General features: G+C 38.1%; 1 protein-coding gene across 1 annotated transcript in view; it reads left to right on the forward strand.

Moving 5' to 3' along the window:
- Nucleotides 1–133: 133 nt before the first annotated feature.
- Nucleotides 134–19155, forward strand: part of KNTC1 (kinetochore associated 1) — a 76192-nt gene continuing 57170 nt past the window's right edge. Inside the window, exons 1-13 of the mRNA XM_078061042.1 lie at nt 134–188; nt 2273–2443; nt 10517–10637; nt 12182–12297; nt 12658–12736; nt 13811–13888; nt 14761–14795; nt 15396–15506; nt 16313–16406; nt 16771–16823; nt 17039–17154; nt 17508–17562; nt 18269–18367. Coding sequence (XP_077917168.1) covers nt 2315–2443; nt 10517–10637; nt 12182–12297; nt 12658–12736; nt 13811–13888; nt 14761–14795; nt 15396–15506; nt 16313–16406; nt 16771–16823; nt 17039–17154; nt 17508–17562; nt 18269–18367 — 1086 coding nt within the window. The 5' untranslated portion in view covers nt 134–188; nt 2273–2314. The remainder of the gene's footprint in view (nt 189–2272; nt 2444–10516; nt 10638–12181; nt 12298–12657; nt 12737–13810; nt 13889–14760; nt 14796–15395; nt 15507–16312; nt 16407–16770; nt 16824–17038; nt 17155–17507; nt 17563–18268; nt 18368–19155) is intronic.

Raw genomic sequence — 19155 nt, forward strand, 5'->3', positions numbered from 1 at the left:
GGGCGACCTCCTATTTCGATTGTAAAGCAATTTTGGCCTCCTCCGGCCGCCGTAAAGGGGGTTGGGCTTGGTATTCTCCCGCCAATTTAAACCCGTGGGCTAGACCCTGAAGAAATTAGGGACAGTTGTAGGTGGCAGGAAGAGGGGCGATAAATTTGAGTGTTCTTCTTTAGTGTCTTCAGTTGCAGGTGAGGAGTGGGAAAGGCGTTGCTGTAGAGACCTGGGGGTGGGTTCAGGTCGAAGTAACAGCGGCCTCAGCTCAATACGGGTGTTTTCCCATTAAGACGCTGGCGGGAGAGAGTTTGAAGTCGGTTCTTGCTGGCCGGTTGTCCAGCTGGGAGCGTTTGTGCATGGGGGCTTAACTGACACTTTTCATTTCGTTTAATTCGCTAATAGGTTCTCCACCCAGCAGCGCGACTGATCTCAAATCGTTAATCAAATCATGTCACTCGTCTCCTTAGTGTCTTTCCCCTGTATTACCGAGCATAAAAATCCAATCTTGAAGTCGGGAATTCGTTTAGCTTCTGCACTCTTCCATTTTTACTGTGGCCTGGCAGCCGCCGCAGACTCATTCCAGCCTCCGAGCCTTTGCACTCGGCCTGCATCTCTGTTCTCCCCGAGCTTTGCAGAGTTGGCTTCTTGCTCTTGGGATCTCAGCTCTGATGTCCTCTCTTTCCTTTACCTAACAGGTTCTTCTTAGGCGACCCCCCCCCCACCTGAGCATCGTTTAGTTCAAAACCTTTGGCACTGTTTGTAATTGTGCACGTATTTATTTATTTTTGTAGGGAGGCAGTGTAACAGTTAATAGGCGTGAATTTGTGTGTTGTCTAACTACATCATTTACTCGCTTTAGGCCACCTTGGCCATTTATTTAATCCCTGGCTCTTGTCTTTGCTGTAAAATGGGTTGTTGTGCAGATTAAATGAGTAAAGCATTCAAAACTATCTTGCATACTCAATACATTTTAACTATTTAATTTGTCCTTCGTAGACGAATATAGACTTCATAATGATTGAAGGCCTTTTCTGTCTTCCGGGCTGTATTCCAGCTCTAGAACAGTCCCTGACACAAAGTAGGCATCCAAAACATTTGTTGAATGAGTGACTGTGACTGCCCTGGAAGGCTGATAATATTTCTCTATTTTTTTTCAGATGTGGGACACAGAGACCCATAAAAGTATTCACCCCAACCTGTCCCTCCTGTCTTAATCTCCTTCCAACTCCCACCCAAACACCAGCCACTAGAACTATTGTCTGTTCTAACATGCTTTATTTTGTACCCTTGCTCACACTCTTGGTAAGAACTCTTTTCCTGTATTTAAAAACCTCCTATGACCATAGCCTAAATGTTACCTGCTTCCACCAATGAAAATAATAAATTACCTAACACTTAATATTGAGTGCTTGCCATGAACCAAGCATTGTTGCATGAATATTTAAAACTCATAACTTTTGCAGGTACAACTATGTTCCTATTACAGAGAATTAAGGAACAGAAGGATTACATTGCTTCCTCAAGGACAACTGGTTGTAAATGAAAAAGCACCTTCCCTGTGCTATATGTTCCATAAAATTTAAAACATATTTCTGCTAGCGCTTATCAAAACAGTTGTAATTATTTGGTTGCTATTCCCCACCAGTGATTGATCCAGGGATTGTTTTTCATCTTAGTATTCTATTCCCACTCACAGCACACTTAAATGAGTTACATAAGTCTTTACTGATGAGATGTTCAAGTGACTCTCCTAGGGTTACAGGTATACTCTTTGGTTCAGTCAGAAACAATCCAATTTTTCCCCTTTACCCTTATTATTTTCATTTACTGTATAATACTGGAAACATTAATGGACTTTTTTAAAAGTTCATTTGGAACCTTAACCATCCTAAGATATCCCAGATAGTCTGATTTTAGAACTTCTGCTATTTATTGCTATACTACTAAAAGGTTTATTTCAAATGAAAACTTGTTATAATTTCAAGCTAGGCACACAAAATACTGGAAGCTGTAGGATACATTGGTGAGATCAGATTTGTCTGTGTTCCTAGACGGATATATTGTTCTCTGATGATGATCATAGCTCTAGTTCCATTTATCTTATTGGTCTGAAGTATCTAGTGACTACAGAAATAACACAAAAGTCTTGATTTATTGATGTGTGTGTTATATATATGTGTGTGTGTGTGTGTGTGTGTTTATTAAACCTTTTCATTTTCCAAGGAACTGTATTTTTGCAGCAATATAATTTGTTCTCTAACTTTACATGTTGTCACAGGGAAAGCAGTGGTTCCTGGCTCAGGAAGACAATCTCAGAAACATGTGGAATGAGATTGAACTGTTGACAAGTGATGATACAGGAAGTGGGTACCTAAGTGTTGGTTCAAGAAAAGAACACGGAACTGCTTTATATCAAGTTGATTTGCTAGCAAAGATCTCCTCTGAAAAGGTAATCATTTTGGTACTGTTTTCATTTATAACACTTTTGCTGCGGGCTTAGTAAGCCCAGTAGTCACATGGTAGATGTTCTATAAATGCATATAGCATTTCTCAGGGAATCAAGGTTCATTCTCAGATTACTGGAAATTTCCATCTGAATTCTCCCTTCATTGTCTTAAGATCACTATTTCTGAAATTGAACATTTCATAGCTCTTCTTGACATTTGGACAAATAGAATATAAATAAAGCGAAACAGAATACCCACCACCAGCTTAGGAAATAAAACATTATCAATAGATTTGAAGCCCCTGGGGTCCCTTCCCAATCCCATGCTCCCCCTGTACTCCATCCCTGAGTTAAGCATTCTGCTGAGGTTGACATTTATCCTTTCCATGCATTTCATTTCACATATTAATTTTCTTCTTTTAACAATAATTCTACCAGGGCATCTGGGTGGCTCAGATGGTTAAGCGTCTGCCCTCAGCTCAGGTCATGATCCCAGGGTCCTGGGATCGAGCCCCACATCGGGCTCCCTGCTCAGCGGGGGGCCTGCTTCTCCCCCTCCCTCTGCTTCTCCCCCTGCTCATGTTCTCGCTCTCTGTATCTCTGCGTCTTGAATAAATAAATAAAAAAAAAATCTTAAAAAAAAAAAATAATTCTACCATTCTCAGTCCAGGCTTGAAACCTTATTTTTTGCATCCTGTAGAAAATATTACAGGTAGTTTTTTTATCTTACAGTTTCTTTTTCAGTAATTTGCTTCTGATAAAGTAATTTTTGTAAACAAAGGTTTTTTTTGTAAAGAAAGTACGTCTGATTTTTTTTTTTTTTTTTTTTTTAAGATTTTATTTATTCGTTTGAGACACAGAGATACAGAGAGAGAGAGAGAACATGAGCAGGGGGAGAGGGAGAAACAGGCCTCCCACGGAGCAGGGAGCCCGATGCGGGGCTCGATCCCAGGACCTTGGGATCATGACCTGAGCCGAAGGCAGACGCTCAACCATCTGAGCCCCCCAGGCGCCCCAGTACGTCTGATTTTTATTCACAGTATTATAGCCTAGGATCCCTTCACTTCCCTTAGTAAGTCAATACAATATTTAATCCTCTAATTAAGAAAAAAAGGTTTAAATGAAAAGAAGAAACAAACAGAGACAAAATTGTATCTTCTAGGGCTTGAAAGGAAGGGCCTCTTCTGGGGACCTTATTCATAAAAGACTTCAAATGTAGGCTTTTTGGCTTTTTTTTTCAAGTGAGGTTCTATATGTATTCAGAGAAACTGGCTGATAGGATTTAAAAAAAAAATAGACCATTCTTTACACAGCTTGCATACTATTGTTTAACTATACTGCCTTTAGTAGACTATGAATCACAGAATTTGTAAATGTTCATTATGAGTAGTACAAATATATTATTTTCTTTGGTATTAAATTGTTTACTTGTTACAAGCAAAAATTTTAAAGTATACTAAAAGTTCTGTAATGAGAAAGTGGCATTTATATTTTAGTATTATCAGGAGCCTCAAAACATGGAAGTAGTCCAGGCCTCTCTTGAGCTCTGAGGACTCCTGTTGAAAAATAATAGTATGTGTGTATTGAGCTTCAAATTCAGCTAGGATGGGGCGCCTGGGTGGCTCAGTCGGTTAGCATCTGCCTTTGGCTCAGGTCATGATCCCGGGGTCCTGGGATTGAGTCCCACGTCGGGCTTCCTGCTCAGCAGGGATCCTGCTTCTCCCTTTGCCTCTGCCTCTCTCTCTCCATCTGTCTCTCATGAATAAATAAATAAAATCTTTAAAAAAAACAAAAACGACAAATTCAGCTAGGAACTAAAATTTCATCTGTTATTAGCTTGAAGTATCTCTCATCACTCTATGTCCAAAACCCTATGCTTACCTCTTAGAATAGAAGGTAACCTGGGGGGGACGCCTGGGTGGCTCAGTCGTTAAGCGTCTGCCTTTGGCTCAGGTCATGATCCCGGGGTCCTGGGATCGAGCCCCGCATCGGGCTCCCTGCTCGGCGGGAAGCCTGATTCTCCCTCTCCCACTCCCCCTGCTTGTGTTCCCTCTCTCATCGTCTCTCTCTGTCAAATAAATAAATAAAATCTTAAAAAAAAAAAAAAAAAAAAAGAAGGTAACCTGGGGTGCCTGGGTGGCTCAGATGGTTGGGCGTCTGCCTTCGGCTCAGGTCATGATCCCAGGATCCTAGGATTGAGCCTGCTTCTCCCTCTCCCTCTGCCTGCCGCTCCCCCTGCTTGTACTTTCTAATAAAAAATAAATCTTAAAAAAAAAAAAAAAAAAGAATATAAGGTAACCTGTTATCTCATCTTTTTAGGATCTTTCCTTAAAGTGAAGCAGACAGGACATCAGCAAGAAAAACTACTTAGTTGTGCAAGTCAGTATATGCTAAATATCAAATGAATGGTACAGGCAGTAAATGCAGTAAGAATTCAGAGGGAGGAGAGCTTGTTGTGGGTGGGGACAGTTTAAGGAGCATTTCATAAAGAAATTAGCACTTAACTTGGGCCTTAAGAAAAAGGGAAAATGGAAACACAACTTATCAAAATTGTGAGGTGCAGCAAAAGCTATGCTTACAGGAAAATTTATAACATTGAATGTATATGTTAGAAAAGAAAGATCTAAAATCAATAATCTAAGTTTCTTGCTTAGGAACCTAAAAAGTAAGGGCAAATGGAATCCACAGTAAGTAGAAAAAAGAATAAGAGAACAGAAATCAATGAAATTGAAAACAGGAAATCACTAGAGAAAAATCAATGAAACCAAGAACTGTTTCTTTGAAAAGATCAATAAAATCTGTAATTCTCTAGCCAGGCTAACTAAGAAAAAAAGAGAACACAAATTACTAATACCAGAAATGAAAGAGGGGACATCACTACAGACCCTGTGGACATTGAAAGAATAATCAAGGAATACTAAGAGCAACTCTGTGCCCACAAATTTGGTAACCTAATGAAATGGACCACGTCCTTGAAAGACATAATCTTCCAAAACTCACACAAGAAGAAAGAGACAATCTGAATAGGCCTCTACCTATCAAAGAAATTGTATCAGTAATTAATAACCGTCCAAAACAGAAAGAACTAGTCCCAGATGGGTTCACTGGTAAATTCTACCAAACATTTAGGGAAGAAATTATACCAATTTTCTACAATCTCTTTCAGAAGATAGTAGCAGAGGGAATACTTCCTAACTCATTCTATAAGCCCAGCATTACCCTAATACCCAAACCAGGCAAAGACATTACAAGAAAACTACAGACCAAGATTTTTCACGAACAGAAATGCAAAAATTTTCAACAAAATATTATCAAATTGAATCCAATATATAAAGAGTTATATACTACAACCAAGTAAGATTTATCCCAGGTATGCAAGGTTGCTTAAACATTTGAAAATCAATTAATGTTTAGGTGATGAATGTGTTAACTAACCTTATTGTGGTAATTATTTCACTATATATATATATATATATATATATATATATATATATATGTATACATATTATCACATTTTACACCTTAAGCTTACACAATGTTACTTGCAAATTATATCTCAGTAAAGCTGGAAAAAAAATCAATGTAATCCTTTACATCAACAGATTAAAGAAAAATCACATAATCCTATCAATAGATGCAAAAAAAGCATTTGAAAAAAAATCTAACAATCATGATAAAAACTCTCAGTAAACTAGGAATAGAAGGAAGCTTACTCAATTTGATAAAGAATATATAAAAAAACCTATAGCTAACATTATACTTAATGGGAAGAAACTAGAAACTTTCCCAGTAAAATCAGAACAAGGCAAGGATATCCCTCTCACTACTTCTTTTCAACATCATACTGGAAGTCCAGCTAATTCAGTAAGCCAAGAAAAGGAAATAAGAGGAATACAGACTGAGAAGAAAGAAAGAAAACTTTGTTTGCACATGACTTAATTGTCTATGTAGAAAATCTGAAATAGTTGACAAAAAAACACCTGAAACCGAAACATTTATAACAAAGTTGCAGGATATAAGGTTGATATGCAAAAGTCAGCTGCTTTCCTATATACCAGCAATGAACAAATGGAATTTGAAATTAAAAACACAATCCAAAATAATCCTTGTGGGACGCCTGGGTGGCTCAGTTGGTTAAGCATCTGCCTTCGGCTCGGGTCATGATCCCAGGGTCCTGGGATCGAGTCCCGCATTGGGCTCCTTACTTGGCGGGGAGCCTGCTTTTCCCTCTGCCTGATGCTCCCCCTGCTTATGCTCTCTCTTTCTGACAAATAAATAAAATCTTTAAAAAAAGTAGATTGCCTTTAAAAACAAAACAAAACAGGGGCGCCTGGGTGGCTCAGTCGTTAAGCGTCTGCCTTCGGCTCGGGTCATGATCCCAGGGTCCTGGGATCGAGCCCCGCATCGGGCTCCCTGCTCGGCGGGAAGCCTGCTTCTCCCTCTCCCGCTCCCCCTGCTTGTGTTCCCTCTCTCGTTGTGTCTCTCTCTGTCAAATAAATAAATAAAATCTTTAAAAAACAAAACAAAACAAAACAAAAACCAAAATAATGTTTGTGACCTTGGATCAGGCAAAGCCTTCTTACATGTGATGCCAAAAGCACAAGTGACAAAAGAAAAAAATAAATTGGACTTCATCAGAATTAAAAGCTGTGTTTCAGGACACAGTCCAAAAAGTGAAAAGACAACTCACAGAATGGGAGGAAATATTTGTAGACAGTTATCAGACAAGGAACTTGTGCCCAAAAAATACAAAGAACTTCCAACTTAATTATAAAAAGACAAGTAACTTGGTTAAAAAATGGGCCAAAGACCCTAAGACACACCTCTCCAAAGAAGATATACAGATGACAAATAAGCATATGAGAAGACGCTTCACATCTTGTCATCAAGGAAGTTTAATTTAAAACAATCATGAGGGGCACCTGGCTGTCTCGTTTGGAAAAGCATGCAACTCTTCATCTTGGGGTTGTGAGTTCGAGCCCCACATTGGGTGTAGAGATCACTAAAAAAATATAAAGTTAAAAAAAAAAGTAAAAATAAAACAATCATGAGATACCACTGCACCCCTATCAGAATGGCCAATATCAACAACACTGACAACACCCAATGCTGATAAGGATGTGGAGCAACAGGAACTCTTATTCAGTGCTGGTGGAAATGCAAAATGGTACAGCCACTCCGGAAGACAGTGGGGCAGTTTCTCCCAAAACGAAACATACTTACACAATACCAACAAAGCAGTTGCACTGCACAGTATTTACCCAAAGGAGTTGAAACTTACATCTACAGGTACAAAAACCTGCACATGGATGTTTATAGCAGCTTTATTTAAAAAATTGGCATAACTTGGTGGGCGCCTGGGTGGCTCAGTCGGTTAAGCGACTGCCTTCGGCTCAGGTCAGGATCCCAGGGTCCTGGGATCGAGTCCCGCATCAGGCTCCCTGCTCTGCGGGGAGCCCGCTTCTCCCTCTCCCACTCCCCCGCTTGTGTTCCCTCTCTCGCTGTGTCTCTCTCTGTCAAATAAATAAATAAAATCTTTAAAAAAAAAAAAATTGGCATAACTTGGAATCAACCAAGATATGCTTTAGTAGGTGAATGGATAAACTGGTACATCCAGACAATGAAATATTATTCAGCCCTGAAAAGAAATGAGCTATGAAGCCATGGGAAGACATGGAGGAAACTTAAATGTCTATTACTAAGTGAAAGAGGTCAATCTAGGGGCGCCTGGGTGGCTCAGTCGTTGGGCGTCTGCCTTCGGCTCAGGTCGTGATCCCAGGGTCCTGGGATCGAGCCCTGCATCGGGCTCTCTGCTCCTCGGGAAGCCTGCTTCTCCCTCTCCCGCTCCCCCTGCTTGTGTTCCCTCTCTCGCTGTGTCTCTCTGTCAAATAAATAAATAAAATCTTTAAAAAAAAAAAAAAGAAAAAAAGAAAAGTCAATCTAAAGGCTGCATACTGTATCATTCCAATGATAACGACATTCTGGAAAAGGTAAAACTATGGACACAGTGATAAGATCAATGGTTATCAGGGATTAGAGATTGAGGGGAGGAGGGACCAATAGGCACAGCCCAGGATTTTTAGGGCAATAAATTACTCTGTATGATATAATAATGACATATCTGTTATTATACATGTGTTCATACCCACAGAGTGTACAATAGGAAGCGTGAACTATAATGTAAATTATGGACTCTGGGTGATGATGTGTCAGTGTAGGTCTATCAGTTGTAACAAATGTACCATTTGGTGGGGGATGTTGATAGTGGGGAAGGCTGTGCATGTCTGGAGGCTAGGGATATATGGCAACTCTGTACCTTCCTCTCAATTCTGCTGTGAACCTAAAACTCCTGTTAAATAAAGTCTAAAAAAAAGAAGAGGAGGAGGGAGAGCTGTCCAAGCAGAGAGAACTGTATGGGGACATCCAGGAAGGTAGAGCATAGTTCCTTCTTTGCAGTGGTTTGGTATAAAACTTCTCATTATTAGAAGAAACAAGTTAAAAAAGTGTAAGAGGCATCAGAATGTGGTAGCATTTTCAAGAATTTCACCTGGAGGAGGTGACTGTTGAAACAAGCACAAAATGAACTGATTGGATTAAAACTTAGCCAGGGAAGAATAAGAACAGTTAACATTTATTTTTTTTATTTTTTAAAGATTTTATTTATTTATTTGACAGAGAGAGACATAGCAAGAGCAGGAACACAAGCAGGGGGAGTGGGAGAGGGAGAAGCAGGCTTCCCGCAGAGCAGGGAGCCCGATGTGGGACTCGATCCCAGGACCCTGGGACCATGACCTGAGCCGAAGGCAGACGGTTAACGACTGAGCCACCCAGGCGCCCGAACAGTTAACATTTATTGAGCATATATCATATGCAGGGCTATCTTCTAAGCCTTTACACAAATTCATTCATTTAATCCTCACATGAGCCAGCATTATAGGTATTATTATTATTATTATTATTATTCCTGTTTTGCAGGAGAGTCAGTTGAGGTATTTGCCCAAGAATACTCAGCAAGTAACCAAGCATTGTCAACCACTAAACTGTCCAACTGCTTCAAGATACATTTCCGGGGCGCCTGGGTGGCTCAGTTGGTAAAGCGGCTGCCTTCAGCTCAGGTCATGATCCCAGGGTCCTGGAATCGAGCTCTGAGTTGGGCTCGTTGCTCAGCGGGGAGCCTGTTTCTCCCTCTCCCTCTGCCTGCCTCTCCCCATGCTTGTGCTCTCTCTCTCTCTGTCAAATAAACAAATAAAATCTTAAAAAAAAAAAAGAAGTCACATTTGCGTCCAGAGCTCCAATTACCAGAAGCTGAAAACTGGAGACTCATAATTGGCTTGCAGAGTATTTTTTGAAATGTTGACTTGGCTGCCAATATTTAAAACTCAGGTGGCGCCTGGGTGGCTCAGTTGGTTAAGCGACTGCCTTCGGCTCAGGTCATGATCCTGGAGTTCCAGGATCGAGTCCTGCGTTGGGCTCCCTGCTCAGCAGGGGGTCTGCTTCTCCCTCTGACCCTGCCCCCTCTCATGCTGTCTCTATCTCATTCTCTCTCTCAAATAAATAAATAAAATCTTAAAAAAAAAAATAAAACTCAGAACATTTCACATAAAGATCCAGTTTTCTTGGTAAATTGGGCATGGCCATGCCTGGGTTGCATTTCCACCAGCCCTTAATCTCTTTCTGCTCTCTTTACTGTCTGTGGGGGCGTGAGCCCTCCAGTTCACATCCCACCCCTGGCCCCCTCGTATCTCAGACACTGAGACTTTGTGCCAGTCTTGGCTCATTCACTCATTTTGATGCCTGCCTGCTCCTGCAGGCATAAGATCCACCCTTAGGAAACAAAGACTTGCACAGGAGAATCCCTTGCCCTTTCCTAGCAATCTTGGACTGTTTCCCCATTTTGGACTCTGAATGGATTCACGATATACCGTAGAAAGAAAAACCTGACCAATTAGAGATATGGACTGAAGAAAAAAGTTAACTTTTAAATGTGGGTACTTGGGACTATGATGATACTCTTGGTAAGTATTGTTAAATGTGTATAAAAACGTTTTATTTTAGTCCTGCTTTTCCCTCCCACAGGCCTCATTAAATCCAAAAATACAAGCATGCAGCTTAAGTAATGGGTTTATTATTGTCATAGACCAATCAGTGATCCTGCTTGACAGTGTTTGTAGATTGCTTCAACTGCATCTTATATTTGGTAAGTCTAATGCAATACAATAAGATAAATTGGAAGCCAGGTATATAGCTTGCTACCAATTTCTACTGCATTGCCTTTTCTTTACTCCATTATTTCTAAGACTTGAAATTGGACTAATTTCAAAAAATTAATCTCAAGTGCCTTTTCTGTGCTGAGTACCAGATGCAAGGGATCCTGAGATGATCCCTTCTCAATAAATCTAAGGGGTACATGTATACGTAAATACATGTAAAGCAACAATTAACTACTTTGTTTATATCTTGTCCATGATTTTTAAAATTAGAATATTGTGGAAACCAGTTGAGCCCAATTTTGTTCAAGTTCCTGAATCTTGTATATGTATAGCCCTGTAGGGGCATCTGGGTGGCTCAGTTGGTTAAGCGTCTGACTTCAACTAAGGTCATGATCCCAGGGTCGTGGGATCAAGCCACGCATCGGCCTCCCTGCTCAGCGGGGAGTCTGCTTCTCCTGCCCCTCCCCCACGGCTTGTGCTCTCCCTCTCTCTCTCTCTCAAATAAATAAATAAAACCTTTAGAATATATATAGCCCTATAAAAAGATTTTTATTTATGAGAGAGAGAGAAAAACGAGTGGGGGGAGGAGCAGAGAGAGAGAGACTCTCAAGCAGACACCCCGCTGAGCACGAAGCCCGACACAGGGCTCCATCCTAGAACCCTGAGATCACGACCTGAGCCGAAATCAAAGTCAGATGCTTAACCAACTAAGCCACCCAGGTGCCCCTATAAAAGCTTTTTAAATACTAATGAATTAATTCATTGAGTTAAAAGGCTTTAACTACGCAAATATGGACATAAGACTAAATTAAGGGACAAGTCAAGTGTTTGTGCTGGAAAATAGATGAAACATTGTGAACATTTTTTCTGAAATTTTGAGAGAGATGGTTGTTGAAGTGTTTAAGAACTTAGACAACAGAAAAGGAGTCAGGAGGTATGCATGTGAGAAGGCAATCCTGATTGCAATATGGAGGCAAGGAACTCCTATTTTGTAGAATCTTAACGTATCTACCCTGAATGGTCTACAAGATTCACAATTTCACCATGAAATAGTGTTAATGTGTAATACATTTGTGGAAAGCCTTTGTTTATCTCTTATCCAAGAGGGCTATCCTGAGCCCTCCAGTTAGCCCTGCATCATGTGTGGCTCTTCCAAGCTATCTTCCCCTGCTCTACTTTTTCTTTTTTCCAGAGGATTTACCACCTTCTTACATGTCATATAATTTATTATGCCCTAATTGTTTATCTTCTATTTCTGCCTTGGAATTTGAGCTCCATGAAGGTGGGACTCTTTTGTTACTACTCTCAGATACATGCAAAAAGCCTGGAACATTGCTTAGCTTGTAGTAAGTGCTCAGTAAATATTTGTTGACTGAATAAGAGTAACATTCTTTTTTATTTTAATCACCACCTTTGGGACATATTTAAGAGAAGCTTGAATAGTTGACTTTTAATGACAAAATTGCTCTTTTTTTTATATTGAAAATAAGATTTTCGATGAAAGTTTGTAACTTTGATTTGAAATTTTCAGATACTGAAGTGGATGTAGTTGGCCTCTGTCAAGAAGGAAAGTTCCTTTTGGTTGGGGAGAGAAGTGGCAACTTACATCTTATTCATGTAACATCAAAGCAAACATTACTCACTAATGTAAGACCCTGTTATGTTTTTCATTTTTGTTACTTAAATTTTAAATTACCTCTTAAACAAGTAAAACTGTAACAAACCATTACTTAATTTGTTTTTAATTAAAAGAATAATGTCCTTACATTAAATTAAAGAATCATACCTTAGAAACATATGAAGTAAATGCAAAATTGAAAAACTAAGCTTTGAGTATATTCCTAGTATGCTTGTCCCAAATAGTTTTCCATTTTAAAACTAAATTGTTTGGAATTATAGGCAGAATTATTGCTAATGACTATTGATAATACTAGGCTTTAAAGAATATAATTCTTGATTGTATTTTTCTGGGTTTAATCTTATCATTTGAAATGAATTTGCAATTAGGCTTTTGTTCAGAAAGCTAATGATGAAAATCAGTGTACTTACCGGAATCTTGTTATTGAGAAAGATGGTTCAAGTGAAGGTAAGTTTTTTGAAATTTTTTTCAATGTCCTCAGACTAATATCCAATAAAAAAAATCCAGATTAACTACAAATCTAATAATTTATTAACTACAGTTCATTTTTATGCCTCCTATACAATGTTAAATTCTCTAGTGATTCAAATAACATGATAAGAAATAAGAAATAAGTTTTTGTATTTTAGCTCTCTTCAGGGATTTAGATATACTTTCCCTGAACATAATATTTGAAATTCATTTTTATAGTTTTGAGAGTTCTATAGATTACCAAGGAGACGTTATATTCTTTTAAAATGTTTTTGTAGGTTTCAGCATATTTATCATATTTTTATTTTAACAAGTGTTAATTGGACCTTAATTTATTTCATTATATCTGAGATTCTTTTTTTCCTGGCAAGTGAAGTTTGATTTATAAAAGTTTCAAAGAAGTGGGGCGCCTGAGTGGCTCAGTCGTTAAGCGTCTGCCTTCGGCTCAGGTCATGGTCCCAGGGTCCTGGGATTGAGCCCCGCATCGGGCTCCCTGCTCCGCGGGAAGCCTGCTTCTCCCTCTCCCACTCCCCCTGCTTGTGTTCCCTCTCTCGCTGTGTCTCTCCCTGTCAAATAAATAAATAAAATCTTAAAAAAAAAAAAAAAGTTTCAAAGAAGTTAGCATTGTTTTGCAAATAACTTGCCAGTTCTTTCTAAATAAGCTTTATCTGTATCATTACCATATTGTTTGATGATTAGAATTTAAAATGAGCAAATTTAAAATGAGCAAATTGACATACTTTTAAGGTAGGTCCAAACACTTAAATTTTTTTTTAGATTTGTTTATTTATTTGAGAGAGAGAGAGTACTCACGGGAGCGGGGGGTGAGGGCGGAGGGAGAGGGAGAGAGAGTCTCAAGCAGACTCTGCACTGAGCATGGAGCCCAACACAGGGCTCGATTTCATGATCCTGGGATCATGACCTGAACTGAAACCAAGAGTCAGGTACTTAACTGACGCTTAACCGACTGCACCACCCAGGTGCCCCCAAACACTTAAATTTTATATCTGTGCATCTGTTAGAAAAACTGGCTTGATTTTATTTCAATAGGTACCTATTATATGCTGCTGCTTACAAACAACGGATTTTTTTGTATTACAAATCTTCAACTTGCAAAAATTCAACAAGGTAAATAATAGATTTTTTTTATTATTATTATTGATTTGTAGCAATATTTCTTACTAGTTTTTTGGGTAAAATTTTAAATATTCTCTTTAAGAATATTATTTTAGTTTAATTAGGTTCTAAAATACCAGCTATAGTTTTAAGTATTCATATATTGCTTATTCTTCACTATTAAGGCTGCAACAGAATCTGAAGAAATGTACATTGTTTACAGCCTTCAAGGAGTTTATAGCTTAGTTGGGGAGACCAGACACACACTAGCATAGTAATAAATGCTTTTTGATGGAATGAATGAACCTGGAAACTGATATGACTGTATAAACATGTTAACAATACAAGCAATAATCCATAGTACGTGCTAAGTGAATGGTATGGACCATACATCCCTCTGAGCTGGGAAAGGTTGAGGAATTTGTTTGGGGCATGTGTTCAACAAATATTTTTTCATAGTCTTCGTGCCAAGAATGTACAAAGTCCTGGGGATACCACAAGACATAGTTTTTCGTAGTTTAGAGAAGGAACCAGACAAGTAAAAGCACTCTTCCAAAATGGTGTGCAAAGTGATGAAGACCTTACAGGTAGGACTTCAGAGCTTGAGAAGAGAGTTGGAGCAGGGAGACCACCCCTTTAGGAGGGAGAAACGTGGTAAGGGAAAGTATGCAGTCGCACTCCAGGGACAAAGAGGCAGCCTGGCTGGTGCCCTGACTATGACAAGTTGTCACAGTTGATATCCGTGTCAAGGGCAAAACTGAAAAGTCACCAATGCTTCTCACTAGAAGAATAGTGTATATAATCTCACCCTGATACACAAGCGTGACTTGTATGTATTTTATAGGTTAATACTGTAACTTTAGTCGTTCTCTCCTTTCATGCAGCGATTGAGAATGTAGACTTCAATACAGCAAAAAAGGTAAGAAAAGAAAACCACAGTTTCCTTTTGAAACTTATATTTAATGTAAGTTTAGGAGAGTGTTTCTGGATACTGTCTAATGGTTGATATTTTGGGAATTAATGTGATATAACATTTTAATAACATTGCCATTTAAAAATGCATTTATAGGGGCTGGCTCCCTCAGTGGAGCATGCAACTCTTGATCTCAGGGTTGTGAGTTTGAGCCCCATGTTGGGTGTTGAGATTATTTAAAAATAAAATCATTAAAAAAAAAGAGATGTATTTAAAAATAAATAAATAAAAATAAAAATGCATTTATGGGGCCCCTGGGTGGCTCAGTCATTAAGCATCTACCTTTGGCTCAGGTCATGGTCCCAGGGTCCTGGGATCAAGCCCCGCATCGGGCTCCCTGCTCGTGGGAAGCCTGCTTCTCCCTCTCCCACTCCCCCTGCTTGTGTTCCCTCTCTTGCTGTCTCTCTCTCTGTCAAAATAAATTTAAAAATCTTTAAAAAAAATGCATTTAAAGCAGATTGATTTAAACTCATTTTTACCAACTTTCCAAGGAATTTGGACTGTGGAGCATATATTGACGTTCTTTTTTTTTTTTTAATTTTGCAGTTACAAGGACAAATCAAGTCTGGTTTTATTTCTACTGAAAATTATCATACTCTTGGTTGTCTCAACCTTGTGGCTGGAGATTTAGCAAGTGAAATTCCTGTGATAATTGGGGTAATTCTTTCTATAAAATTTTATTTTTTTTGCTTCTGAGGTGTTTCTTCATTAGCACATAGTTTTGATTAAATTACGAATTAATTTGTAATGTGTAACAGAGACAGAGAAATTGTAAAATTAAAGTCATAAAATTAACTCAGTAAGTACACCTAAGTTTCTATGTTGGAAAACATGGTGCATCTTTATTTTCACTAATTTCTACCTGAAATTTAGCATTTCTTTCACTTATGAATCTAGGCAAAAACAACAAAAATCTAATTATATTCAAGGAGTATATTCTAATTGTATTCAAGGAATAGGCAATAATTCAATATAATTACAGCATTTGTAACATTTTTACCTGCCAGATTTGTATTTTATATTAAGAAGCAGCCACATTTCTCTATTCTATGTATCCAGTTCAGTATTTCATCAGGGTTTCAAATGATTTAAAATTAATATTTTTGAATTTTTTTTCAAAAATTTGTGGTTACTTTAATGAAAATACTTAACCAAAAACTATATCTCATCCTACTGGAAGAGGTCTTAAAGTTTACCCCGTGTCTTTGCAGTGAGTTACGTGAATATGCCCGCTCCTTATTAAAAATCATGTGATAACAGCAAACAGCCAAGTTTGCTGTTCTTTCCATTCTGTTCTGTTGAAAGCAGACTAAGTGAGGAACTGGAAGATAAAAGCTAGTTGGGCTTGAGTACATAAGTATATTTTGAAATTAGTAACATGTACAGCTTGTGTGTTTCTACTTCGAGGAGACTTCAGATCTGAGAGCGAAATTTGCAATTGATGTGCTGTTTCACCTCTGTAGGGAACCGGTAATTGTGCAGTCTCAAAATGGGAACCAGACTCTTCAAAAGAAGGAATGACAGTTAAGAATGTTCTTAATACAGAGATTATTAAAGGTAAAATAAGTTAATGAAACTAGTTGGGGTCATTATGAGTGAGTTTTCATTTTCATGTCAATATGCTAAGTCTGGTGAATGGGCCATTTTACCTTACTGCTCTTTGAAACAAGCCAGATTAGTTTGATAATTGTCCACATACATGACTGTTCTTGACCTGTTTCAGTTTTTACTCTTCATTTTGGGAGGTTTTACATTTTAGTTGTCATCTAAAAATATATAGAGGCAGGAATATGAGAATGGGAACTTTTTGTTTAAGGGTAGTAGTTCTGCCTTTCCATAAATAATGGTAGTTTATTATTTAAATGTGGCTGTCTGTAACACAAAAATGTAATCTTTACACACATTGCTTTCTCTTTTGTAGGTGCAAAGAAGTTCCAGTTGATAGACAATCTACTTTTTGTTCTTGATACTGATGTATGTTTCCGATATTTCTCTTTCGGTGTTTTCATTTGGTATTATGTAGAGCAACAAAAATTTGTCAGACTTAACAAAGACAAGGACTTTAGCTGGGGTGGATTACTATCTGGTGTGCTGTGCTTTATTTCAGTACACATATCAAACGATAGATCCTGCAATGTAAGATCTTGAAATGTCATTAAGATGTGTCCGTGATATGTCCCTTTTTACAGAATGTGCTGAGCGTCTGGGATATTTACACTCTGATTCCCATATGGAACTGGCCCTCTCTTCACATCGAAGAGTTTCTTCTTACCACAGAAGCAGATTCTCCTTCATCAGTCACCTGGTACATTATGACACCAATAGTGATTTCCCTTCTTTATAACCAGGTTTCTTGATCATTCGTTATGTATTACATTCTCACTAACCCTGTGGACAGACTGACAGGGTAAGGGACAGACTGACAGGGTAATTATTGCCTAATTGTTGGCCAGATTCATTGAGAACAAATAGGCATTACAAACCTCCAAGTGGTTGTGTTAGAAAGAGTGTCAGTCTGTGCCACAAACATGAAGAAATCAGGTTCATTGTCTTCTGTGGGAATTAATTTTAACCTTTTAGAATATTCCTTTGACTTAGCCTATATCTAGCAATTGGCAAAGCTTATTTGAATCACTTAAACCTTTTTTTCTCTTTTAGGCAAGGGATTACAAATCTCAAATTAGTAGCTCTGACAACTACTACTGATAAGAAGGTATTAGAAAATTGTATTTCACATTTGTCCACATTATGTGTTAGAAATAGCATTAAATAATATGAAAGTGGTTAAGTAGTGCCCATAGCATTTTAACTCTGTGTTGACACAGACTTGACAAATCAGAAGTAATCCTGCAGAGTCTTTTTTACTTATTAAAAAAAAAAAAAAAATGGAAGGGCACCTGGGTGGCTCAGTCAGTTAAGCGTCTAGCTCTTGATTTTAGCTCAAGTCATGATCTCAGGGTTGTGAGATTGAGCCCCGCACACAGAGCAGAGTCTGCTTGTCCCCGTCCCTCTGTTCCTCCCCCCCACTCATGTGCTCTCTCTCTCTCTCATAAATAAATAAATAAAATCTTAGAAAATTGGATATAAATCTCAGCTCCCCATTTCAAATGGAGCAATATTAAAAATATCCACAAGAAAATGTTCATTAGAGGGACTCCTACAGTTAGGAATTACATTCACCTTAAATACAAATTGTAGAATGAACTTCAGGTATATGCTTTTTCATTCAACAGATTTGGAGGGTGGAATAAGGCACAATTTTATATGTAACATTTAAATAATACAGTAATGGACTTAGTTATAAAATTGTTTTCTTGTACCAAATGTTTTAATCTAGGCCCATGATTATGAAGTACTATCTTGTTCTTATAAATTTATATGACCTACTATACTAATTGCTCTTCTTCTGTTTTTCTTAGATGAAAAATCTCATGGTTTATTCATTACCTACGATGGAAATACTGTATTCTTTGGAAGTATCTAGCGTTTCCTCTCTGGTCCAATCCGGAATTAGCACAGTATGTTGATACGTATTTTGTACTTTATAATAAAAAACATTAAGTTAGCTAGGGGGCACCTGGCTGACTAAGTCAGAAGAGCATTTGATTCTTGATCTTGGGGTTGTGAGTTTGAGCCCCATACTGGGTGTAGAGATTACTTAAATAAATAAATAATTTTTTTTTCCCTTTAAAGTTAAGTAAGCTAAGCATGAGTGGAAATTGGTGTAATACCTGGACAGATCTCAGGTTTACAACTATATTTATTATTACCAGATGTTTTCAAATACACTTGCCAAAGACCAGTCTTCATATAAGGAAAAGAAAAGCATATTAATCAAGTAAAACCTGAATCATCTACTTATTCAGTTTTCTTGTGTCTCCACAGGAAATATGAATGATAAGTAATTTGGGGGGAGGGTCATTGCTTTTATGGACTTATCTTTTAATTATAATCTTTTTAAAGAACATTTATTACATTTGTTTCGTATATTCAAACACAGACACACACAGACACACTATATTTTTCCAAACCATTTGGAATTTACTTGCAGACATCATGGTCTGTTACCCCTAAATGCTTCAGGAGGTCTCTCCTAAGAGTAAGTGCGTTCTTCTATAGCACAATTATCACTCAGAAAATTTAACATTAATACAATACTATTATGAAATATACCATCCAAATCCAGATTTTACCAATGGTGCCAATTACTTTAAAACTTTTTTTTTCCTTGATCCAGCATCCAGTCAAGCATCATGCATGGAATTTTGTTGTCATGTTCACATGGTAGTCTGCTTTAATCTATAAT

Source organism: Halichoerus grypus, chromosome 13 (genome assembly GCF_964656455.1).
Source record: "Halichoerus grypus chromosome 13, mHalGry1.hap1.1, whole genome shotgun sequence".
Taxonomy (NCBI): Eukaryota; Metazoa; Chordata; class Mammalia; order Carnivora; family Phocidae; genus Halichoerus; species Halichoerus grypus.